The following is a 24,021-nucleotide window of genomic DNA, read 5'->3' on the forward strand; positions in this document are numbered from 1 at the left end:
GTGGGGGCTGGGGAGATGAACGCTGCAGCCAGCAGCTACCCCATGGCCTCCCTGTACGTGGGCGACCTGCACTCGGACGTCACCGAGGCCATGCTGTATGAAAAGTTCAGTCCTGCGGGACCTGTGCTGTCCATCCGGGTCTGCCGCGATATGATCACCCGCCGCTCCCTGGGTTATGCCTACGTCAACTTCCAGCAGCCGGCTGACGGTGAGTAGAAGCTATGTCCACACGGTCGTGGGGTCCCAGGGGACCCTAGGAATCAGCCTCCAGGCAGGTCCCCACCCCCACGGAGGGGGCATCAAGACGGCACCTTGCCACGGGAGCCATAGTGGGGAACAGGATGCAGGGGTTTGGAACAAGGATCCTGGCATCAGGTGACCGGAGTTTCAGTGTTGCTTCCACTTGCTAACTGGGTGACCTTGGGCTAATCAGTGGTGACGGTGGGGTTGGAACCCAAGGAGACTGTAAAATGGGATCAGAGGGAAGTCACCGTCATCCCATTGTGTGTGTGTGTGGTCCTGCTGCAGTGGGGCTGGGCTGTTAGAGACCCTTGCCTGGTCAGTGGGCATGGGCTCAGGCCCCTCAGAGGCCTGCCAAAAAGGCAGGACTGTCGAAACACAAATCCTGCAACAATTTGTGATGGCAGGGTCACTGCCTCCCCCCCTACCTTTATCCTGGACTAAGAGCCTTTGGTTTTGTGCTGCTAAGGGATCTTTCAGGGCAGGTGGGAAGCAGGGGAGCGATTCTCTGCGTTCATCTTGAGCAGGCCCTTGTGTTAGCACCGCCAGAGCTGCAGGTGCCAGGCCAGCTCCCCCTGTGCTGTGGAGAAAGGGTATCCAGTTAGTCTTGGGGAGGTGCTGCTTGGAAATCCACTGGGCTGGTGAGGATCGTTGCCTCACCTGTGAGCAGTGCTTTCCAGTTGGCGAAACCGTTCCTTCATCCCGTCTGAAGAAAATAGGATTCCTGAGAAGGAGAAGGAACTGCAGGAGGTTGGAGGCTAAGCTGGGACCGCCAGTGCAGTGCCCTGCCGGACCAGATTGGGGCCTTAGCCCTCAGAGGAGAGGTATGCTGCAGGCGTGGCAGGAGTGAGGCCAGAGGAAACCTAATCAGGGGCTGCACGTGACTCCAGATTAAAAGGGAACAACTGTAGAGACCATTACTGGAGAAACAAGCCATTCTATGGCAAAGGATCTCCGGGTCCCTATTTTTGTCCCCACTTTGTTCACTGTCCGTGAAGCACAGAGAATGTCACCTGCCCAGGACTGGACTTGTTGAGAGACACCAGGCACTGCTACCATCGATTCAGTGTGCTCTGAGCTGAGTTGTGTCTGGCCACAGGGCACAAAGGAGGTGGCTGAGTGTGGCCTTTTTAGCTGGGAGTAGTGGGTCCATTGGCTGTTGCCTGCCTCCTTGACTCTTCTGAACAAAAGTCCTGTCACTTAGAGATAGGAGCAGAAGCCATTGGTCAGTGTGTCTGCCAACACATACCTCTGCAGGACCTCTACTTGCTATAAATAAGTGCAGCGAGATTTGTCAGGCTAAGCTGACTTGCCTTCTGCAGCGCCGCCTGGAAATAGACAAGGAGCTGTGTTGGAATGGGCTTCTTCACTGCTAATTAATGAAACAGTTTGGGGTCCCAGGCTCTGATCGCAGCTGGCCATCACAAGTGACCTCTTCTGCACCTGGACTTTTCCTGACATGGATCTGCCCTGGCTCCCCTTTCCCTGACCACCTCCCGTACTGAGGAGCCCACCTCGGGAAGGTGGTTAGAAATACTGAGTGAAAAGGAGACGCTCCCTTGGCTGACTGGGCAGCTGAGCTTGTGGAGGGCCAGTTAGGGAATTTTGTCCCTGTTTGAAGTAAGGTGGTGCCTTGAGGCGGGAGAAATACAGCCCCAGTCCCTGGATAGAGGAGATTCCGGGTGATGGCATTGTATAAGTCAGGGGAAGTGGGCCACCAGCCCTGGGTCCCTGTTAGTACCAGTGAAGTGTTCCTGCTGGCGGGTGGTGATATATTTTGGCTTCTGGTCTTCTAAATCCATGGTGTACACGTGGATTTGGTTGGGAAGCTAAGGAGGTATCCCAGGGCCCTGGATGGAGAAGTTGGTTGGGCACTAAGGCGTTTGAAGACCTGGAATTCCATTCAACTCAGATAAGGTCTTCAGAAGGCCTGGAAATCGCCAGGTACAGGGCCCACCTGCACTGTCTGCTTAGGGAGAAAGGTGTTGCAGTTTCCTCCTCCTTGTCCTGATAATACAAAGAACATTTACATGTGTGACCATTAGTATTTATCATTTTGATGATTGAGGCTTTTTCTGAGTCAATTTCTGTTCTCAGAAATTGAAAATACAAGAAACTGGGCTGACACATTTTCCCCAATCCTTTGCTCACAGATTTTGTTTTGCCATTTGTCTCGCAGCTGCATTGTAGACTAAAGGGCAGCTAGTTGGTAACTTCAATGCAATACCTCACTGAAAGATAATAGAAAATCTGGTATTCGTTTTTTAATCACTAGTTAGCTGCACCACTGACCCATCCTGAACATAAGTTTGTTCATTTTATAAAATGGATGATTTCTCTTGTCCCACCTGCTTCATGGTGGGTGGTAGGCTGCAGAGTCTTTTATAAATGATAAAGCTTAGTCAAATGTAAGGTATTATCATTTTCCTGGTCCCATAAGGCTCTTGAGCATGTCTTGCCTAACCCCCTTTCCCAACAAGGATGCAGACCCAGAGGGTCTGGGACTTCCCGCCATGAATCAGAATCATTGGCTAGAACTTGTCTACCCTCAGTACCAACACTGGCTAGAGGAATCTGATGCCTTTTAATTTTAATAGAGTTGCCTTTTATCATGCATTACCTTGAAAAGCCCTGGAGTCCTTGTTCCTGGGATGGTGGCAGTCACCTGCGGGAGGTAAGGTTTTCTCTTCTTGACTGAACTGTGTCTTTCTCTTGCAGCCGAGCGGGCCTTGGATACCATGAACTTTGATGTGATTAAGGGAAAGCCAATCCGGATCATGTGGTCTCAGAGGGATCCCTCTTTGAGAAAATCTGGTGTGGGGAACGTCTTCATCAAGAACCTGGACAAATCTATAGATAACAAGGCACTTTATGATACTTTCTCTGCTTTTGGAAACATTCTGTCCTGCAAGGTAAACATTGATTAAATGATTTCAGCAGAATGATTATGGAATCCTGAAAACAAGACAAATGCTAAATGGGGAACTGCCCTAGAATTGGGTGGCAGGGTATGGTTTTTCAAAATGCTGGGAATGGCTCTGAAGCCTAAGAGTTCCCTCTAGCTGGTCTCGTGCCACAACCCAGCATAACCAGCAGGTGCTTCTGTGTCTTCGTTGATTCTTCCCTTTGCCTGAAATATCCTTCCTGTTTTCTAGTTTTGGAAGGCATCAGAAGGTTTCTCTTTTGGGTGGGGGTGGAGAGGTGGGGGAGGAGAGGACCAGAGCATGCCTCTGGTTTCCAGGAAGCTGTACTCAGTCATTTTGGAAGCATAAATTCACCCTCTTCCTTCTGTGCACCTGTTGATGTGGAGAATTTTGTACAACTTGTGTGGCAGTGGTTTGCATGTCTGACTCCACACTAGACTGAAATTCTGTTGTGAGCTTGGAAAATGGTTCATCTTTCTGCAGACCATGGTGTTGCTCCCAGATCACTAAATGTTTTTGAATGAAATAAGAAAACATTTGGATAGAAGCAGCCTAATAATGGCTGCCGTCTGCTGTGCTACCTGTTAGAAAAAGCTTAGCTGCTGTGGTCTTCTGCATTTTGACCATGGACAGGCTAGAGGCCTCAGAACAGGAGGCCCTGAGTAGGAGACCACGTGGTTCTCAACTCTGGAGCTGGCCAGTGGCACTAAAGTGGCTGCCTTGTCTTTGACAGGTGGTGTGTGATGAGAACGGCTCTAAGGGTTATGCCTTTGTCCACTTCGAGACCCAAGAGGCTGCCGACAAGGCCATCGAGAAGATGAACGGCATGCTCCTCAATGACCGCAAAGTGTGAGTGTCCCAGTCTGGAGCAACAACCATCGCATGAGCCAGCCGTGGCCCCACCTCGGTATTAACTGGCACACACAAGGCGGCTACTGGTTCTCTCGGCCCAAGTGTGGCCTGCTCCTACCTCTCCACTCCAGGGCTGGTGAGTCTCCCTGCCCGAGCTGTGGCAGCCCTTTTGACTCGCCAAGGTGGGCTTCCTGCCCAAGCCATGGCCTGCCTGCCGCCTCTCCCTTAAAAGCATCCGTCCGTGGGTTTTGTGGGCATCAGCAACTGGGGCTGACTGGAAGGCAGCTCCAAGCCCACTCTGAGCAGGGGTCTTGGCCAGCGGCAGAGTGGAGAGGGCCCTGGACTGACCAGGAGCTGTATATTAGCTGTGTGACCTCGGCCTTCCTGTGACTCAGGTCTGTCCGTGGGGTCACTCGCTAGAGGTTGATGCCAAATTGTCCCCAGATCTCCACTTGGCTAACTTATGACTCAGTGGCTTTCTAATATAAGGCTGGCTCCACAGTAATACTTAATTTGGTTACAATGAAAAAAATCTCATCTCATTGCAAAAGACACTATTCATAATAGACCTTGTTGCTTTGATGTGGTTATGACAGAATAGAGAGGGGGATCTTAGCTAAGCCACGCAAGGAGAGCAGAATGGACAGTAAGACGTGGCTATCATAAGCAAAACTTATTTCTGTCCTTTGTGTTGTTGAACAGACCTTGGGATGGGTTGCATCGATCATGTGTATGTGCCCAGTGGTCAGGTCTTCCAAAGAGATCACTAGAAAGAAATCTAAAGACTTTCGATGCATGGATACATTTTTCTATGAAGTATAAACAACACCAAAATGAGTAAACTGAAAAAGCAGAGGCCACCTCTTAGTTCACTTCAGCAATCTCACTGCTAGGATTAACCACTGTTAACAGTTTGGTTTGTATCCTTCCAGACCTTTTCTATGCATTTACATAGATGTACAGAAATGAACGTTTTAAAAACATGGTCATCAGGTTTCTGCACGAAGGCAGTGTGATGTGGTAGGAGTAGCCCTGGTCTGAGCCAGGAGCCCTGGGGCTGGTCCTTGCAGGACAGTCTTGCCTCTTTCTCTTTCTGCTGGGGAGTTGGGGCGTCTCTGAGCTTGGTCTCCTGGTGGTTGGATGGGGACTCGTGTTTTAACCTCTCCTGTCAGCCTTTAACCTGCATTCCTTTGGGCCCCTGGAAATTGGGTTTTGTTCCTCTGGATGATCACTGTTTTTCATGGTTTCCTTTTAGGTTTGTGGGCAGATTCAAGTCTCGAAAAGAGCGAGAAGCTGAGCTTGGAGCCAAAGCCAAGGAATTCACCAATGTTTACATAAAAAACTTTGGGGAAGAGGTGGATGATGAGAGTCTGAAAGAGCTATTCAGCCAGTTTGGTAAGTAGGGTCCTTTGCCCCATGTGTCCCCTTTCACTGTCCACCAGACCTGGAATTCATCTCTTTTTACTTATTTAAGATATGAGAGCACCCAGACTCAGAAGTAAAATATCTTGCATGACAGAGGTCACAGGGTAGATAGGAATAGACTCCAGGCCTTGGCTCCTGGCTTCATCCTACCTTGTCCCATCCCCAAGGCCATCTCAGCAGCTTGGTCAGAATTAGAAGGCCGGGCATGGTGCCGCTTTCTTAGAGTCCATCTGGGTTCAACAATAGGTGTGTGTCAAGTGGGTTCCTAGAGAAGCCTTCGTTCCTTGAGCTGTGGTAGAGTGGTGTTACTAATAGTTCTGTCCTTTGGTAATAGGTAAGACCCTAAGTGTCAAGGTGATGAGAGATCCCAGTGGGAAATCCAAAGGATTTGGCTTTGTGAGTTATGAAAAACACGAGGATGCCAATAAGGTGAGAGTACCACAAGGTTGGGGAAAATTGGTAGGAAGTGGCCCCAGAGTGTGTGCAGGGCCAGCACGTGGAGTGGAGCAGGAATTATCTGAGTATCTGTAGTGATGCAGTCACTGTGCTCTGGAATTGTCTTCTTGAGGGATATTTGACTGTTTTCAGAGCTCTTGGCACATATCTGCCGCCTCAGCGGTTTTATCCTCTAGGTTGAAACAGGACAGATTTTTGTTCCCATTCATAGGTGAGGGAGCTAAGGGCCACAGGGCTGCTAATAACAGCACAGCGGCTACTTGTGGGTGAAGCTTTGTGCTAGGCCTTCAATGTATATCACTTAATACCCACAAGAGAACCTGAGAAATTTAGTGACAGATTATCAAGCTGGGCTCGTGTCTACCATTCTTATATTTGTACAGCTGTACTATTTTTTCCCTATATCATCTGGACCAGTATTACCCATTTAAATATTAACCCCACTTTACTGATAAGGAAGTTTGGATTTGCTGAGTTGGCTTCAGAGACAGAATGAAATTAGTTTTTAGCCCTGTAGGAAATATACTTTCAGAATATTTGGTGGGATTTACAGACCTCAGAGCAAGTCCGCTGCCTCTTGATTTAAAGACATGTATTTCCTCTTTAGGCTGTGGAAGAGATGAATGGAAAAGAAATCAGTGGGAAAGTCATTTTTGTAGGCCGTGCACAGAAGAAAGTGGAACGGCAGGCTGAGTTAAAACGGAAATTTGAACAGCTGAAACAGGAGAGAATTAGTCGATATCAGGTGAGAAGTGGTCTTGGCACAGCCTACCAGTAGGGTTTTACTGTGAAATATTTGCAAAGCGCCTTATGTTTAGTAGGCTTTCTCTTTGGGGACTTGAACTCTGCTCTTCCTCTCATTTCTACAAAGATCATTAAGTTTAAAAGGATATACCTACAAGATACAGCAGTGATTCTAGAACAAGGACAAGAGATTGATTTGTTCATTTAGGGACTCTGTTCTGGCAACATCAGTCTGTTCTTAGTCGTGTAGGGTTCTTTTACTTAAGTGATACCCCTTCATTTGGAATGGCAGCAAGGAGAACCCTGCCAGTGTGAGCAGTCAGCCAGAGCAGCTGTGAGGAGGATGGCTATGGCGCGTGACTTACATCGATGGCTCCTATCAGAGTCTTAAGGCAGTCATCTCTCAGCTTTGAGCCGCCAGCAGAATCCCCTGCGGGGCTTGTTAAAACACGGATTGCTGGGCCCTAGAGTTTGATGTATTAGGTTTGGGTTCTGGCCTGAGAATTTCCATTTCTAACAAGTACCCAAAGATGCCAATGCTGCTGGTCTGGGGACCACACTTTGAGATCCTGTCTTAGAGAATATATGGGGTATATTGAGGTGTAATTAATAGTGATTCTTTTGCTTCAGGGGGTAAATCTCTACATTAAGAACCTGGATGACACCATTGATGATGAGAAGTTAAGGAAAGAGTTTTCTCCTTTTGGATCGATCACCAGTGCTAAGGTATTTTATACTGAGATTTTGGGATCAAAAGCAGAAGTAGTTATCATTTGGAGCTTTATTGACATTCTTTCTCTGAGGGAATAGGATCTAAATTGTGTTTATTTCTGAGTGTATCTGCCACATTATTCTAGTAAATTCCTCCTGGCATTCAGTTACCCGTCTGAGTGTATCCTCTGGAGGATGCCTTTCATTAGGTTAATATTGCACTGTCTCCCCAGCACTGGGGTATGGCGATGAATCTGACCCTGTCCTCCCTGCTGACCCTCCAGAGCACCTGAATCTTTCCCATTCTTTGCTGCTTTGTGCTGGTGTGGGGACAGATGGTGCTACAGTATGAGCAGAGGAAATCCAGACGGGTTGTTTTCCATTTGTCTTGGGGCCTGTCTCTACAACTCTGCCACACTCTCTCCTTGAAGGAAGATATTTTGAGGACTTTGGGACTGGGGTTGGGAACTTCCATCCTGGTTTTATAAAGGAGGAAAGGGGATCAGGAATTTGGTTTTTCCGTGTTTTACAATGTGCATCATTTGCTTGGTTTTCTTTGAAAATCGTATCAACTGAGTTAGGGTGAGTAAGTATGAACCCCATTTTAAAGATAAAGAATTTGAGTCCTTGAGCAAGAGAATGCTGGTCACATGAGGATGGTGTACTGCGTGTCCTTAGTGCTTTGGGAGGGAACTGATGACATCTGAAAGTTTTGGGTCATAGCTGATACAAATGCTAGCCCTGCTCAGCAGAGGTGCAGCAGATGTCACAGCATCTTCTGGTCATGAGACAGGAGGCCAAGTGGGCCAATAAAGACTTGGCGAGGGGCTGGCCTGGTGGTACAGTGGTTAAGTGCGCACGTTCCACTTCGGCGGCCTGGGGTTCACTGGTTCGGATCCCGGGTGCGGACATGGCACTGCTTGGCACGCCATGCTGTGGCAGGCATCCCACATATAAAGTAGAGGAAGATGGGCACGGATGTTAACTCAGGGCCAGTCTTCCTCAGCAAAAAGAGGAGGCTTGGCAGCAGTTAGCTCAGGGCTAATCTTCCTCAAAAAAAAAAGACTTAGTGGCCCTGCCCTGGCCCTTAGCTTAAGTTACGCACAGCCTTGGAGCATTATCAGTCGTAGCAGGGAGTTGGCCAGGGTCCACCCCATGGAGTTTCCCGCTTCCTGGCCCCTTCTCTCTCATCTCCCCTTTGTCTGGCCTCCGTCAGTGTGAGGAATAATAGTCTCTCCTACCAGCAGAGTAGTCAAGTTGGCATGTGCAAGAAGAGAGCAAAAGAACCGTATCTTGAAGTTTCACAGGCACCATTTTCAAGATCATGATGTCACTTATTTTTCACACACCTTACTGGCCCACCTCATTGGTAGAGTTGTTGCGTTGATACACATCTTGACTTCCATGTCCTCCACTTCAGAAGGCTCTCCAGACAGTGAGCTAAAACACAAAAAGGTGCCAAGCACCCCTAGTTATGTTGCTACCGACGCTTCTGAGGAGGTAGGCCAGAGAAAGCAATCAATAACCTTTTTAGGTAAGAAAAAAGCCATTTGTGAATGACTTAACTGTATGTGGAAAGACTGCCTGAACCAGTACACATGTGGCTTTGTAGCTGTTTGCCTTAGAGTGTGTCATGGACGTGAGGCTCAGAGAGGGCAAGCAAGTGATGTGTCAGGTTGGATAGCCTAGACGTGGCAGGGCTGGAACTAGACTCTAGCTGCCTTTCTCCCCACTGGTCGTCCTGCTATGTTATTCCCATTGAATTAATGGTGGCAGTCAGTGTTTTATAACTCCTTCCCCACATGTGCTTCGAAAGCATATCCTAACCCTGGTAAGAGCTTACTGAAGTTTTGTTCACCAAGACATTGGGCAGATGAGGTCTACAAATAAATTGCTTGACGCTGCCGTCCAGATGGCTTTTGGGATTCAGAGATAGCTGTGCTTCTGGGTGTTAGGAAGCACCTTTGGGTTCCTGGTTTAACCATTTAGCCGTGTCGTAGGGTTTGGGAACTTTCAAGCACCTGGGGATCTAACAAAGAAAATGCCTTGGTCCTTCCCTTAGTGGCTGTGGCTTAATTGGTCTGGGGTACATCCTGGGACAGGGCTGAGAACCCCTGACCCAGACTTGGTAACTCTTGCAGCAGAACCCAGGTTTTCTGGCTCTTAATAGTTGCCCCTCCCTCTCCCCCCAAACACACAGACACCTTTGTCTTAAGTAGCTGGTCTCCTCTTGTAGGTAATGCTGGAGGATGGGAGAAGCAAAGGGTTCGGCTTTGTCTGCTTCTCATCTCCGGAAGAGGCAACTAAAGCAGTCACTGAAATGAATGGACGCATCGTGGGCTCCAAGCCACTGTATGTTGCCCTGGCCCAGAGGAAGGAAGAGAGAAAGGCTCACCTGACCAACCAGTATATGCAGCGAGTAGCTGGGATGAGAGCACTCCCTGCCAATGCCATCTTAAATCAGTTCCAGCCTGCAGCTGGTGGCTACTTCGTGCCAGCAGTTCCACAGGTGGGTCTGCTGTGTGTTCATGGCCCTTCAGAGCCTGCCCACTGACAGCTGCTCCTGCAGTCTGCAGTGGTCAGGGAGAGGGCTTTTTGGATATCAGAGTTCTAGAATGTCCGTGTAGAGACCCTTCCAGTAAAATGAGGAAGGACTTATTCGTGGTCACATACACACAGTGGTAGGTGTAGAGTAAAAGAATCCCCAGTAACTGACCCCGTCAGCTTTTGAGTAGAGAGCAGCTCTATCCCACACAGATAGCATAGGGCCTGGAAGTGAGGTGAGATGAGCTAGTTCTCTAATGTGGGTTCCAGTCCTTAAAGTAAAAGGGCTTGGCTGCGCTTTCTTACAGGCTCAGGGAAGACCTCCATATTATACACCTAACCAGTTAGCACAGATGAGGCCTAATCCACGCTGGCAGCAAGGTGGGAGACCTCAAGGTAGGTGGTGGGGAATGGTCATGTGATCGCCCAGGATATACCTGTCCTGGCCTCCCCCGCCCCTCCTCCCTGTCCCCTGGGAGGCACAGCCTAGGTTCTGCTCCACATTGTTCATCAGTGATGTGCAACCTCTGTCTTTCACCAGGCTTCCAAGGAATGCCAAGTGCTATACGCCAATCTGGGCCTCGTCCAACTCTTCGCCATCTGGCTCCAACTGGTAATGCTCCGGCCTCTCGTGGCCTCCCTACTACCGCTCAGAGAGTCGGTGAGCAAACTGGCCTTGAGAAGCGTGGCCCGGGGAGGAGGGAGTCAGGACGACTAGGCTCTGCCCAGGGTTGGTCAGTTTGTTGAGCTCATCATGTTTTTTGAGTCCTGGTTGTGTAATCTCAGCTGTGTGCTTAGGTAGGTACTTATGGAGCAGAGAAACAATATAAATTCTAGGAGTATTTCTTTTAAGATTCTTTTCTCATCGGTGACTCATGTGAAAAAGGTTAGTTGTAGAAGTTTGTTGAATGACTACAGAGGCAGCCTGTTCTTTTGGGTGGGGTTGGAAGATAGAAGGAAACTTTTTTACAGAATATGTCTTGTATTCCGAGTGGTGGAAAGAGTTGTATGTTATCTGTTGGCTGCTCCTTGAAAGTAGCAGTAGTTGCCCCATGTGTGATGTGTTGTGAACGTGCTTTGGAATTGCTCCTTCCGTGGGACGTGGCCAGTTGGACATCTGCTGCCAACACTGATGTGCATTTGCTGGTCTGTTGTAGGGTCTGAGTGCCCGGACCGCTTGGCTATGGACTTTGGTGGGGCTGGTGCCGCCCAGCAAGGGCTGACTGACAGCTGCCAGTCTGGAGGTGGTATTGGATGCACACAGAACGGGGAAAGATGGGATTTGACGGGCCTTTGCCCAGGCTGATGGGCTTTAATTTTATTTGTTATTTTCCTAAGGTGTTCCCACAGCTGTGCAGAACTTAGCACCTCGTGCTGCTGTTGCTGCCGCTGCCCCTCGGGCTGTTGCACCTTACAAATACGCATCCAGTGTCCGCAGCCCTCACCCTGCCATACAGCCTCTGCAGGTGAGGTCCACCAAACAGAATGCTAAGAGGATTTTCCCTGTTTCCGTGTGATTGAAAAGATGCCTTGCTTTGCTTCCTTCCACAGGTATTAAATACCTGCTCTATGTCAGGGTGCCATGTCCTGTGCGGTGACACTGCCCTTGCAGGGGCTTTGTAGTGGGAGAGAGGGGTTTGAAATTGTTCTTCCTGATAGCAGTTTACTCAGAAGTGCCCCAGAGGAGACAGCCAGTGCTTTTCTCCTTTTTACATGTGTGCTCACTCAGCTTTTTGAGCTTTTCACATCCTCTGGCCTAGTTGATCCTTCGCTACTCTGCAAGATCATTGGTACATTAAGGCAGGAGAGAACTTCATCTTATAGATGAGAAGTTCAGCTTCCGACTTAAGTTGGGGTGGGGAGTTGGAACCAGATCTCAGATTTTCTAAGATGGAACTTGTTATCTCTAGAGCTGTTTCCCTCAGGCAAGCTAAGATACAAGTAGTTTATTGCAAAGCTCAGTGGCAGTTTGCCTGGAGGAACCACACTCAGCCTTGTGGTCCGTAAACTGCTTTGTAAGTGGGAGATTTCCTGGAACTTGATTCTCTGTGAAGTATTTTCTTCCTAGAAGGCCCTACTTTTAGGGCTGTGACTGGCATTGACATTACATGTTGACAGTTATCAGGCCTTTGATACAATAAAGACATTTGGTACAATAAAGGTAATGTGGGATGTAATTATAAGTGTTTTGGTATTTATACCCTTTGACCCAGTCTCTACTGGGAATTCACTCTAAAGGAAAATGGTAACTTTCAGGAAAGGGCTACATGTACGAATGTTCACTGCACCTTATTTATTAACAAGGCTTCAAATTCTTGGGTAACCTTGGGTAAATTATGACCATTATAACTTGAGTAAATTAAAATTAATTGATAGATGGTTGTCAAGCGTTTTAGGTTTTTCTTATTCGTTTTCCTTTCCTTTGAATAGCATGCCATTTTACTATAGTTGGTAAACTACATGACTCTCTTCCTCACCTGACCCCCTCAAACCCCCAAGACTGAAAGTAGTTCCTTGACAGCAAGGACATCCACCTCCATCTCCTCTTTCATATAGTAGACTTTCAGATGTTAAGTGGTCAGGCTCTTGATCACCGTCAAGTGTCCTTTCCTTGGTGCTGACCCGTTGCTTCTGGTTCCCAGGCACCCCAGCCGGCGGTCCACGTGCAGGGGCAGGAGCCCCTGACCGCCTCCATGCTGGCTGCAGCACCCCCCCAGGAACAGAAGCAGATGCTGGGTGAGTGACCCACGTGCTTGCGGAAGAGGGGGCCAGAGCCTGGTACTGACCTGGACACCAGGTCCACTCTTTACTGGGATTTCACCTGCTTTTTAATGAAATCTCTTCCCACAGGAGAACGTTTGTTCCCGCTCATACAGACCATGCATTCAAACCTGGCTGGAAAGATTACAGGGATGCTGCTGGAGATCGACAACTCTGAGCTGCTGCACATGCTAGAGTCCCCTGAGTCGCTCCGCTCCAAGGTGAGCTGCTTCTCTGACCCTGGGGCTTTCGCTCACTCAGCTCGGGAGGACGAGGGGCGGCCTCGCACACCAGGGAGCAGCAGAGAGAAGGGTCTGCTGCCCCATGACCTTCTCGGGCCTCGCCTATGATTTGAGGGCTGCTGGGGTGTGGTATTTGGGAAAGTGGTCGGCACCAGAGAGGGGTGGGAGGGGCTCTCCTCAGATATCACTGAGCCCCTGGAGATTTCTCACAGGTGGATGAAGCTGTGGCGGTTCTGCAGGCTCATCACGCCAAGAAGGAAGCTGCCCAGAAGGTGGGCGCTGTCGCTGCTGCTACCTCCTAGACAAGGAAAAACCGTATGTTTGGCTATTCTTGTTTTCTGCAATGGTTTTGACTTGCAAATATCTTCCTAAAAGATTAGGGGCTGTGTACAGAACCATGTTTCTGCCACTTAACCTGGTAACTTGGGCAGGCTGGCACCTGGATTTTTTTCCTGTCATCTAGGTGAGTTAATATGGAGAAGAGAGGAGTACAGGTTGTAAATTATAAGGAGCAAACGACAAGAGCACCTGGTTGGATCTTTCTCAGGAATCACCTTGTTGGTCTGGAATAATGACGGATATATAAGGCGTTGTCATAATCACATCCCACAGCCTTATTTCTATGAGCATCTCCCTGGTTTGGCTTGAGGTTGGTGAGGTTAGCTGTGTGTGCAGCTACTGCTTAGCTCTGGGAACACAGCAGGCCACAGGCCTTGGTATCAAAGGGGGAGAGACAGTCACATCTGACTACAGTTTCAGTGTGAGTGTTGCAGTTGACTTCTGGACTTGGGGGCCATGACATCTGTCTGCAGGGACTTGGGTGACTGAAGCTTAACTAGGACTTGTGGCAAGAACTGGTGGGTGCTTCCAGATGGAGAGAGGGAACCAAATGAGCAGAGGCAAGGAGAAAGAGCATGTGGTAAGGGCCAGAGCTGGTGTGTTGGTAGGGGTTGATTGGCATAGCCATGGCCCCTTGTCAAGGGTCTGAGCCCTGTCATTTGGAGCTTAAGCAAGAAAACCACAGAAGCTTTGAGTACAGGATACCCAGGAACGGTGGAGGGGGGAGCTTTATAGACAGTAGTTAGCCTCAGAAGTCAGTTGTTTTTAATCAGGGGTGCCCCCGCAGGGGACATTTGCTAATGTCTAGAGACATTTTGGTTGTCACAGTTGGGATTGTGTTACTGGCATTTAGTGGGTAGAGGCCAGGGATGCTGCTAAACATCCTGGGATGCACAGGACAACCCTAATGGAATTATCTGGGCCAAAAGTCGGTAAGCACTGAAGTTGAGAAACTCTGCTCTATAATTCCTTCTTTTATCAGCCAGAGATTTCAGTGAATCCCTGAGGGTCTTTTGATTATGTATGTGTGTTGATACTTTTCTTTTCAGGATTTCAAAGCCAAATAACCCCTTAATGGAATTCAGCTCAAGGTTTGAAGACTTCCTAGCTTGTCCTATGGACCTCAACACCACGAACCACAAATTGCAAATTTAATAGGTCATTTTGTATCAAAAGGTCAATTATGAAGCACCTAGAATTTTTCAATTAAGAGAATATATTCTCTGGGTTCTGCCATGGCCCAGACAGTGTTAACGTTTTTTTTTTTTTCTATTGTGGGTTTTGATTTTTTCCCCCCAGAAATTGGTTTTATTTGATGTACCCAAGTCTTAAGTTTCTCAATAAAGAAAAAAACCTCCATAAAACTGCCTCTGTCTTATGTTTTCCTCTGACCACCATTTTATTCTATAAATTCCAGTTTTTACTGGAAGTAAGTTTAGGATGTAGAGTCAAATGAAGTTCTGTATAGTTTATCGTCCTTTCCTGATGGTTATAAGCAGACTATTTTGTGTTAGTAAGGTGTGCAGAACTGTCTCACTGCATTCTGTTGTGGGAGGACCCTTATATTGGGAACAGAAAAGACCTTGAGTCTGGCACAGGAAAGCTGGGGTACAGGGTGGGGTTGACGTGTTGCAAGGATGTATGGTGAGAGATGCAGAGCCTGGCCTCTCCTGTCTTGGACTGTGTTGGTTGGGGTCTCAGTCCCCTCTCTTTCTTACTGCCAATTTATCCTGCAAGCAAGTCAGCATATCCAGTTGCCCAGATTCTGCAACTAAGCTTTCCTGTGGCAATGGGAAAAGGCTCAGGAGATAGGTCTGAGTGACAGTAGCGAACAAGTGCTGAAGTCCTAAGGGTTTTGTGTCCCTTTAGACCTGAAAACGACCATAATCTGGCCAAGGTCACCCAGTCGACTTGCCCTCCCTGCCCTCCAGCAGCACTTCCTTTTTCCCTTTCTCGAAACTTGGCAGGCTGTCCTTCCTCCGGGCCTTACCCAGGTGTCCCTTTCCCTGGAATGTTCTCCCCTGGTTCTTGCCTCTTGGCCGGCTCCCCCTTTTCCTTAAGGGTCTAGTCTCACCTTAAGTAACTGATCTAAAGGCCCAGTCTAAAGTAGATTCCCCTGTTTCCTGACGGCCGCGGTTCATGCGACCGTGGACTGTTTATTTTCTTTTAACGCCCGGCTGCCCCGCGCCCCACGCCCCGCAGCGCCCAGGCGGTGCGGGCGTCTGCGCCTTCGGCCGAGGGGGCAGGGAGGGGGCGGGGCCCGGCTGCTGGCTTCCGGCGGAAGAGCTGAGAGCAAGATGGCTGCCACCAAGAGGGTGCTGTACGTGGGTGAGCCGGCGTGGGGTCTTCACGAGCCGGGGGTCGATCGAGTGGAGGTTGTGGGCTGTGGGCGGCGGGGTCTGGGTGCGGCCCTAGGCGGCGTGAGGGGGCACAGCCGGGTCTCTTGCTGGGCTTTACCCCGCAGCCTGCGGACGGCGCCCGCGGCCTGACGGCTTTGCTGGTTCTACCTAGCGCTGTCTAGAGCCCTTTCCCCTCTGACCCTGGACCCAGAGAGGTGGTGAGATCTGTTATTGTGACCTCAGACCCCAACGCAAACTCGCACGCCCAGTCGTTCCGCAAACGCCGCAGCTCTGGCCCCTTAGATGAAGAAGAAGCTGGGGAATTAAGGAAACAGCTTCACTGTGCGGGTTGGTGAGCACTACGATGTGGTGGTTTGACGAGGATTGGGGAAAGGTGAGGGCAAACTGCCCGGAGGCGCTGAGGCCAGAGCTGGGTTTGAAAGATCAGGAGTTAGGCAGCCAGGGCGGGAGCAGGGCTGCTCCTGGGTGGAGAGCTGCAAGAGCAAAAGCCTAGAGTGGGGAAGTAGTCCAGCACTTGGGGGCACATAGTTGGCGTTGGGGAAGCAAGGGGAAAAGAGGCCGGAGAGGTGGGCAGTGCTCAGGTAATGAAGGTCTCATATGCCATGCTGAGGAACTTGGTCTTGTGGGCATTCGTGAGCTTTTGGAGAATATTAAGCCGGACAGTGATGTAGTCAGATGTAGAATGATGGAGTAATTCTAGTGACTGTATAGAGGAGACACAGAAACTGGAGGCAGTGAAGCTGTTACAGTAACTGGGCGCTAGATGTAGATCTGAAGAGGGATGGGGAGAGGAGTGTCATTTTTCTTTTTTCTGAGGAAGACTCGCCCTGAGCTAACATCCGTGCCCATCTTCCTCTACTTTATACGTGGGATGCCTACCACAGCATGGCCTGCCAAGCGGTGCCATATCTGCACCCGGGATCCAAACCGACGAACCCCGGGCCACCGAAGCAGAACGTGCGAACTTAACTGCTCAGCCACCAGGCCACTCCAGGAGTGTCATTTTGTATAGCCAAAAGACTGTGGGGACCCCTTCTTCCCCGGCCTGTGGCTGTCTTGCTAACAGAGTGTTGCAGCAGCTGTACCAAGAGGGTGGAGGACATTGGTTCAGAAGGTGCTTGTTGTCTTTGCAGGTGGGCTGGCAGAGGAGGTGGATGACAAAGTTCTTCATGCTGCTTTTATTCCTTTTGGAGACATCACAGATATTCAGATTCCTCTGGATTATGAAACAGGTGAGTCCTTTCAGTGTCTCTCATGTTCAGATTCCTAATGCCAGGAGAAGAACTTGAGAAAAAATCTTAAGTCATGTGTGTTTCATATGTTATTGGTATGTAATGAAGTTCAGGAGGATGTCTCTCTAGGTAAACATGACTGTGATCTTGGTGATGGAAAAGGAACATTCTGAGGACAACTAGGACAGGATGGCGATGAGGCTGTGGGCAATTTACAGAGACTGACAGTTGGTGGTTTGGAGGAGAGACTTTCTCCACGTTGGAACCATTTGGGGGCTTTGATTTCTGATCATTTAATATATAAACTGTATAGTAAGAATCAGGAGGAAGATAGTCTTAGAAAGACCTTGAAAGGTCTGGGTGTTGTTTCACTCCACCTGCTGGGTAGCTGTACCCCACCGCCCCTGCCAGCCAGACCTCCCTTCTTGGCAGCTGTGCTTTTAAGTGGCAAAGGGCAGCAGGGAAGCGCGGCCCTGACAGTGGGGCCTTGGCCTCGGCCTCTGCTCGCCTCGGTGAGTTTTCCTTCCGTTGGTATCACAGTTACAGTGCACGTTCCTTGGTTGTGATTTTCTAAGATAGGAGTTTTAGACCTAACTCTGCCACTAACTTTGTGTGTGTCACACTTAAAACTCTCTATGCCTTCTGTTTTTCAATTCTTCAATGAAACAGTAAGAATGGCTTTTTGGGGCCCTTCTACCTCTGAGTTCTTTTTTTTTCTTGTTCTGAATTGCTCGGTGTTATTTTTTTTATTGAGGTAATACTGGTTTATAACATTATGTAAATTTCAGGTGTACATCGTTATATTTCGATTTCTGTGTAGACTGTATTGTGTTCACCACCCAAAATCTAATTGCCAGTCTGTCAATTGCCATCTGTCACTGTACACATGTGCCTATAACCCCTTTTGCCTTCCTCCTTCCCTGCTTCCCCTCAGTAACCACCAGTCTGTTCTCTTTGTCTATGTAGTTGTTTGCTGTTGTTTTTATCTTCCATTCATGAGTGAAATCATACGGTATTTCACTCTCTCTAACTTATTTCACTTAGCATAATACACTCAAGGTCCATCCGTGTTGTCACAAATGGCAAGATTTCATCTTTTTTTTATGGCTGACTAGTATTCCAGAGAGAGTGTGTGTGTGTGTGTGTGTACACACCACATCTTTTTTATTCATTCGTCCATTGATGGGCACTTAGGTTGTTTCCAAGTCTTGGCTGTTGTGAATAATGCTGTGGTGAACATACGCGTGTGTATATCTTTTCAAATTAGTGTTTTCATATTCTTTGGGTAAATATCCAGAAGTGGAATAGCTGGATCATATGGTAGTTCTATTCTTAATTTTTGAGGACTCTCCATACTCCATACTATCTCCATAGTGGCTGCACCAGTTTGCATTCCCACCAGCAGTGTATGAGAGTTCTCTTTTCTCCACATCCTCTCCAACACTTGTTGTTTCTTGTCTTAATTATAGCCATTCTGACGGGTGTGAGGTGATATCTCGTTGTAATTTTGATTTGCGTTTCAGTAATAATTAGTGATTTTGAGCATCTTTTCCTGTGCCTGTTGGCCATCTGTATATCTTCTTTGGAAAAATGTTCAGATCCTTTGCCCATTTTTTTGTTTTTCCTCCCCAAAGCCCCAGTGTGTAGTACATGGTTCTTCTATATGGGATGCTGCCACAGCATGGCTTGACAAGTGGTGCATAGGTCCACGCCCAGGATCCGAACAGGTGGACCCCGGGCCACGGAAGCAGAGTACATGAACTTAACCATTACGCTACTGGGCTGGCCCCAGCCTTTGCCCATTTTTTAATTGGGTTGTTTGTTTGTTGTTGAGCCTGAGTTCTTTAAATTAGTAACTTCTATTGCTCTTGCTCTCCACCAGCTAAAAAAATTGTTTCCTGAGAACAAGCACTGTACTCCCTTCTTTAGTAGTCACCTAACTCCGTAATGAGGTCACTGCTCTGTACATAGTTATGCTTAATTGGAATGAACACTTGACAGATCAATAACTTTTTCTACTTTCTATAGGTCTTATAAGCAAAGGTGATCAAAATGCTTGGAAAGTAACTTAAGGTTTCAATTCTCTAGTGGTAGAATTGGATACTACAAAGTTTAAAATTTTAGTTCAGGGGCCAGCCCCATGGCTAAGTGGTTAGGTTTGCGCACTCTGCTTTAGTGGCCAAGGATTTTGCTGATTCGAATCCTGGGTGTGGACATGGCACCGCTCATCGGGCCGTGCTGAGGTGGCGTCCCACATGCCACAAGTAGAAGGACCCACAACTAAAAATACATAACTATGTACCGGGGGGCTTTGGGGAGAAAAAGGAAAAATAAAATCTTAAAAAAAAAATTTAGTTCACTATGTAGCTATGTTTATTTAAAACAAACAAAATGACTTTAATATTTCTGGAAGCATTGTTGACTAAACCAAGAAAAGTCTAAAAGTTAGATTTTCACTTTTTAAATGGCATCTTTGTATGGCATGTTTCCTCCTACTGCCCACAAATTAACTACCCATTTCTGCTATTGTAGAAAAGCACCGAGGATTTGCTTTTGTTGAATTCGAGTTGGCAGAGGTAAGAAATTTTCCCTGTTTAGTATTTGGCTAGTGTTGCTTACAAAAGGTGCTGCTCTGTTTGGGTGGGTACAGTAGTCTCCTGGGGCTGCCGTAACAAATTCCCACAAACTTGGTGGCTTGAAACAACGGAAATTTATTCTCTCAGCTTTGGAGCCTAGAAGTATGAAATCAGGATATTGACAGAGCCATGCTCCCTCTGAAGGCTCTAGAGAAGAATCCTTCCCTTTCCAGCCTCTGGTGATTCCTGGCTTTCCTTGGCTTGTAGCTGCAGCACTCCAGTGTCTGCCCGAGTCTTCATATGGCCTTCTTCCCTGCATGTGTCTCTCTGTGTCTTCTCTTCCTATAAGGACACTAGTCATTGTTTTCAGGGCCCACCCTGATCCAGTAGGACATCATCTTAACTAATTACATGTGCAAAGACCCTATTTCTAAGGTTTGAGTAAACATGAAATTTTGGAGGACACTATTTAACCCCTTACAGTGGCTTGGTGGTAACATTTGCCAAGAGGTAGGAAGTTCTGCTTGAAGCAAGACCCACTAGGCCTGACTCAAAATTCCCCTCACTTAGTCAGAATGTGGCAGACAGATCCTGCAGAGCCCTCAGCCTCTGGCCTGGCATTGCTAATTCCTGTTTCCTATGCATATTCTCTGTCTCCGTAACACGAGCACACATCCTTACAGCACCAGCTCTAACAAGTGGTTAGTACATACTTTTTGTTAAATACACACAATCTTGGCAGATAGGAAGGGAAAATGTGTCTTTTTCCCTGTGCCTGCAGTACTGAGTTTTTATCTGAGTGCTGACTACAAAAAGAGTTGAACTGCAGACGTGAACTTTTTCCTTGTATTCTTTTCAGGATGCTGCAGCAGCCATCGACAACATGGTATGGTGGAGATCTTTGCTTTTTACTAAAGCTGTCATTTGGTGCTACTTTATAGTAAATGGGACGCTCGTGCACATGTTGGGTTTCCAGTTTCCACAGTTTCAAAGTTATGTAGGAAGCAAAAGTTGTCATTATTTGGAAGTATTCGCTATGAACTGCCTACTTAGAAAATTAATTATTATTCAGAAATCCTCCCCATTTAAGATGGGCATAAATACCACCATCTTTGTTGGCCAATCTTTCTCTGACTGTTTTGTATCTACAGCAGGGGTCAGCAAACTACAGTCCATAAGCCAAGTCCATCCTGCAGCCTGTTTTTGTATGGCTATGAGCTAAATGGTTTTTATATTTTTAAAGGGTTGTGGGGAAAAAAAGGAATATGCAGCAGAGACTTATGTGGCCTAAAATATTACTCTCTAGACTTTTAGAGAAAGTTTGCCGACCTCTAGTCTAGGACAGTACAGCATAAACCAATAGAGCATAAGTTAATTGCAAAGTAAAATTGTGAATCTCGAATAAGAGGTGGGATTTCGTGAAGTGTGTGAAAGTGATTGTGGAAAACTGCTGTAGTTGGCTCTGATAGGCTCTCAGAAAGTGAAACCAGCTAACGACTGAGGAAGAGAAAACCTACAAGGAGTATGACAGGTTGGGTGCTTCACAAGAAGATAGTTTGAATTCCTATTGCTGCTGTAACAAATTACCACAAATTTGTGGTAAAACAACACAAATGTGTTATGTTAGTTCTCTGGTCTCGCTGAGCTAAAATCAAGGCATTGGCAGGGCCTCCTTCCCCTGGAGGCTCTAGCGGAGAGAATCTGTTTCTTTGCCTTTTCCAGCTTCTAGAGCTTGACCACATTCCTTGGTTCTTGACTGGCCGGGCGAGTCTTCCTCACACTCCATCACTCTGAAACTAACTCTTCTGTCTCTCTCTTCATGTTTAGAGGATCCTTGTGATTACATTGGGCCCATCTGAATAATCCAGGATAATATCTTTATTTTAAGGTCAGCTAACTTACAGCCTTAATTCCTCCTTGCCATGTAACATAGCATATTCACAGGTTCTGGCGGGTAAAATGTGGACATCTTTAGGGTGGCCATTATTTTGCCTACTACAAAACCCTGAAATGTTTTTGCCCTTTTTAAAAAATCTTTATGATCAGTCTTCATGACTAAATATGAAATAAGGATGTTGTTTCATGCTATCGTTCAATTTTTTTTAATTGCTGGAAAAAAGACTAGTATCTTATTCATCTTTGTTTCTAAGAGCAAGGGCATAGCTGTAATTATAACCTAAATCTTCCTTAATTAAGGAATCCTTTTTCATACATTTTTTTAGTTGTTGTCAAAAGGCCCAAAACAAACCTTTATAAAGGTCTGTCTACTTACCTTTTCCTAGTATCGGTTATTCTTGGATAATACAATATTCCTACATTTCGTTCTATGTTCTCTCTTACTCTTTCATCAAACGTATCCCTCAACAGTCAGCAGTAGCATTTTTCTCCAGTTCAGTGCTGATCTTGGCTTTTCACGATAGACTCAGGTACTTGGTGACTGCGTTTACCCTTATAATTTCAGAGTTCTGGACTCAAATCCAAAGATCATGGCAGCACAGACCTTCTTGTCTGTCGGTGTGGAGAGAAAGGAAGTGTGTGGTGGCTTAGGGCCTTTTTGTGGTTAGCCTCACGCTTGGCTTGCCTTCAGGGTGCAGGCTTGCCACTTAGAATAATCATTAGCAAGTCTCAGACTTTGTAGATGTCAGTGGAAAGCTGTCAGGTATTCTTTGATCCTAAAAAGTTTTAAGCAGCTGATTGTATTGCAATCTTTTCAGAATGAATCTGAACTCTTTGGGCGGACAATTCGTGTCAATTTGGCCAAACCAATGAGAATTAAGGAAGGCTCTTCCAGACCAGGTGAGTGGGGGCAACTGTGGATTCCCATCATTCTTTGGCTTTGACCTCTGTTGCATTTTTATTCCTGTCTGTGGTGGTAGTATGTACACGAGTAGAGTGGTTTATAGTGGAGAAGAGAATGCAGCACCTCCGTGGAAATAAAGGGTTTGAGATTCTCTGCAGAGCTGGAGGCATTGTCCTTGTGGAAGTCTTGCTTTGGCAGGTAGACATAGACTGCCCTTGCAGCCTTGACAGGGGCTGGGACTTCCCTTTTGGCCTGGCTTAGTCCCTCCTTATTCTCCTCCACTTCTGCTAAGAGCTAGACGTGAAGTCTTGACATCTCCCAGTGACAACTTTCCTTGCCCTGGGAGTTCCTAAGAGGTGACTTTTGCCTGCATGAGAGCCACATAGTGTGTCCACTTTGCTGACTCAAGCAGCAAAGAACTGGACATAGCTAATTAGCAGTTGGCTGATAGCTTGAGTTTCTTCACGTTTGTTTGATTCTTTCCCTGCAGTTTGGTCAGATGATGACTGGTTGAGGAAGTTTTCTGGGAAGACTCTTGAAGAGAATAAAGAGGAAGAAGGGTCAGAGCCTCCCAAAGTGGAAACCCAGGAGGTGAGATTGAAGGCTGGGCTTCCAGAGAGAAGGCTGGCGCTTTCCACCCAGGGCCCTTCTGATGTGGGTGGCTTGGGGGAGTTGAATGGACAAGCATTGGGTCTCTCGTCCTTGTAGGGCTCTAGGTGAGAAGTATTGTGTGTGTGCTCGGATATTTGTGTTGCCGTTGAATGAGAGGATGTCTGAGATGAGAAAGGACAGTGAGTGTCCCTCCTTACCGGCACCCACTGTCCTCCTGATCTTTCCTGCTCCCTCACTGAAGACTTTGGCAGCAGGCTCACTGTCTTCCTATTCCTGCCCTGATTCCACGGAGGCCCCTTGCCCTCAGTCTGTACCCGGTACAAGGCTCTCCCTGCCTCGGCACTTTCTCCTGCTTCTCGACACACCATCCTGACGTTGCTTCTGGGGATAATTCAGAGGCTTGTCCTCCTCTCTCCACCCTTTGAACAGTGGTGTTTCTCTAAGTTCCTTCCTGAGCCCTCAGCTTCTCTCTCCACACTGTCCTTGTGCAGTCTCAGCCACTTTTGTCCCTTTTGAGGATCACACTCACTCCATGTTCTGGTGACTTCCTGATCCCTAGTTCTAGTCCTGACTGAGTTTCACATATTTCTGCCTGGATGTCCCACAGTCACTGTAAATAAACAAAGCATATCCCAAGTGTATTTCCTCCCTCTGTTCACTCTGGTCTTCCTGTGTGCCGGATTTTAGTTGATTTCGCCATCTTCCACGTGGTCACCCAAACCAGAAACCTCAGCGTCATCTTAGACCCCTCGTTCTAATTCAGACCTAGTGCATTGCCACATCCTGCTAATTTTATCCTGTAAGTCTTCCTGAATCTCGTCGCCCGTTTGTTCCTGCCACTTTGCCTTGGCTTAGCCTCTATCATCTCTCCTGTGAATACTGATAGTAGCTTCCTAACTGGTCTCGCTGCCCCAGGCCTGCTTCCTCCTGTCCTGAGCAGCCATGGGGAGCTTTCTAGATCTTTCATAGATCTGACAGTACCGCTCCCCTCAAGCATTCTTGGGACCCCCTCATCTATAGGATTGAGTCCGGCTCCATCAGAGGGAGAGAAGGGCTCTGCATGTTCTGACCCTGTTCATCTCTCCACGTTGGATCCCCATTATATATAGGAAGAAACAGCGGTTTGTAGTTACCTGTAAATCTCTGTGTTTTTGCATAAGCAGTTCCTTTACCTAAAATGCCCTTTCCAACCTATTTTAACTCC

General features: G+C 47.5%; 2 protein-coding genes and 1 non-coding gene across 33 annotated transcripts in view; all 3 read left to right on the forward strand.

Annotated features, from left to right (window-relative positions):
- Positions 1-14,601, forward strand: PABPC4 (poly(A) binding protein cytoplasmic 4). 19 transcript variants are annotated; one of them, XM_070610276.1, is made up of 16 exons: positions 1-1,064; positions 2,959-3,152; positions 3,898-4,013; positions 5,272-5,411; positions 5,776-5,870; positions 6,505-6,642; positions 7,272-7,367; positions 9,589-9,861; positions 10,205-10,292; positions 10,438-10,557; positions 11,054-11,140; positions 11,235-11,362; positions 12,539-12,632; positions 12,747-12,877; positions 13,111-13,213; positions 14,287-14,601. In XM_070610276.1, the coding sequence occupies exons 2-15, from the start codon at positions 2,979-2,981 to the stop codon at positions 13,198-13,200; spliced, it is 1,770 nt and encodes a 589-aa protein (XP_070466377.1). In that variant the 5' UTR covers positions 1-1,064; positions 2,959-2,978; the 3' UTR covers positions 13,201-13,213; positions 14,287-14,601. The 19 variants fall into 19 exon arrangements, 12 of the variants coding, with proteins under 12 accessions (XP_070466377.1, XP_008538209.1, XP_008538211.1 ...); XM_008539987.2 differs by having other exon boundaries at positions 9-208; XM_008539989.2 differs by having other exon boundaries at positions 9-208; positions 10,438-10,509.
- Positions 7,638-7,772, forward strand: LOC139082096 (small nucleolar RNA SNORA55). Its single transcript, XR_011537829.1, has one exon. It is a non-coding gene; the product is annotated as a small nucleolar RNA SNORA55 (small nucleolar RNA).
- The window catches only part of LOC103564334 (peptidyl-prolyl cis-trans isomerase E), a 25,995-nt gene continuing 16,509 nt past the window's right edge, over positions 14,536-24,021 (forward strand). For 3 of the 13 annotated variants that reach the window (XM_070610282.1, XM_070610284.1, XM_070610281.1), the window contains exons 1-6: positions 14,536-15,557; positions 16,731-16,829; positions 19,362-19,405; positions 20,265-20,291; positions 22,120-22,201; positions 22,696-22,796. In XM_070610282.1, the coding sequence (XP_070466383.1) occupies positions 15,377-15,557; positions 16,731-16,829; positions 19,362-19,405; positions 20,265-20,291; positions 22,120-22,201; positions 22,696-22,796 (534 nt within the window). In that variant the 5' untranslated portion in view covers positions 14,536-15,376. Of the gene's footprint in view, positions 15,971-16,730; positions 16,830-19,361; positions 19,406-20,264; positions 20,292-21,237; positions 21,294-22,110; positions 22,202-22,695; positions 22,797-24,021 lie in introns of those variants that run through there. The other 10 variants (XM_070610285.1, XM_070610287.1, XM_008539994.2 and 7 more) reach the window with 7 other exon arrangements.

This window comes from Equus przewalskii, chromosome 2 (genome assembly GCF_037783145.1).
Source record: "Equus przewalskii isolate Varuska chromosome 2, EquPr2, whole genome shotgun sequence".
Lineage (NCBI taxonomy): Eukaryota > Metazoa > Chordata > Mammalia > Perissodactyla > Equidae > Equus > Equus przewalskii.

What these genes read in the sequence shown, in the direction of transcription:
- PABPC4 (XM_008539987.2), top strand. Translation starts at nt 16, where the DNA reads ATGAACGCTGCAGCCAGCAGCTACCCCATGGCCTCCCTGTACGTGGGC. An exon ending in GAAACATTCTGTCCTGCAAG is followed by an intron (nt 3,153 to 3,897) that starts GTAAACATTGAT and finishes TGTCTTTGACAG; the next exon opens with GTGGTGTGTGATGAGAACGG. An exon ending in CTGAGTCGCTCCGCTCCAAG is followed by an intron (nt 12,878 to 13,110) that starts GTGAGCTGCTTC and finishes GATTTCTCACAG; the next exon opens with GTGGATGAAGCTGTGGCGGT.